The sequence below is a fragment of the Octodon degus genome, unplaced genomic scaffold (assembly GCF_000260255.1).
Source record: "Octodon degus isolate 3935 unplaced genomic scaffold, OctDeg1.0 scaffold00044, whole genome shotgun sequence".
Lineage (NCBI taxonomy): Eukaryota > Metazoa > Chordata > Mammalia > Rodentia > Octodontidae > Octodon > Octodon degus.
The window spans coordinates 11,118,142-11,118,835 of record NW_004524620.1 but is presented as its reverse complement, the minus strand read 5'-3'; the positions used below and the strand labels follow the sequence as shown (position 1 = coordinate 11,118,835).

General features: G+C 66.3%; 1 protein-coding gene across 1 annotated transcript in view; it reads right to left on the bottom strand.

The window, feature by feature from the left end:
• Cntln (centlein) overlaps positions 1-180 on the bottom strand; it is a 378,305-nt gene extending 378,125 nt beyond the window's left edge. Inside the window, exon 1 of the mRNA XM_023715856.1 lies at positions 6-180. Within this exon, the coding sequence (XP_023571624.1) occupies positions 6-118 (113 nt within the window). The 5' untranslated portion in view covers positions 119-180. The remainder of the gene's footprint in view (positions 1-5) is intronic.
• Between the last annotated feature and the right edge of the window lie 514 nt (positions 181-694).

Here is a 694-nt window from a genome sequence, read left to right as displayed (position 1 = left end):
CCCACGCCGCGCCGGCGGGACTCGAGACCTCGCTGCGCTCCGCGACGCGTGGGGACCGGGGGCCCAACTGCCGCGCGGGGGGCGAAGGGAGAGGTGAGGGCGGCGAGCGCGCTGCCATGGCCCACCGAGCAGAGGCCAGGCGAGGCCGCTAACGGCCACGCTCCCCCTCAGAAACTCCACCTCCGCTTCCCGCCGGCGAGCGGGAGCGCGGCTGCGCATGCGCCAGTCCTTCCCGCCTCGGCGCGCGGGCTCGCGCTCGAGTCCTGGCGGGAATCCCGCGGGCTGCGCGCGGGCGGGAGCCTGATTTGCGCATGAGCCCTGGCGGAGGGCGAGACGTCCCGGGACCGGCGCCTGTACTGCTGGCTTTGCCTGCGTCCTGGAGGGAGACGCGGAGTTCTCCCTGCCTGAGACCCCGCCCCGCGCCTAGCGCTTAGCCTCCGTTCCACCTTTGAAAGCCCTCCTTGACAAGCCCCCAGCCCTCAGTGATCCTTGACTGCGAATTCCTGCTCCTTCAAGGCCTCTGCCAACTCATTTGTCACGTTTCATTGACCGCCCTGGAGTGTTAGTTACATGGCTAATCTCTCCAGCGCTGTTGTAAGCTCCTTGAGGATCAGGGAATAGGTCTTAGACTTTAGTGTTTTCTTCACACCCCTTAGCAAACCGCCTTATGGACAGAGCTGACATCCAGCTGACT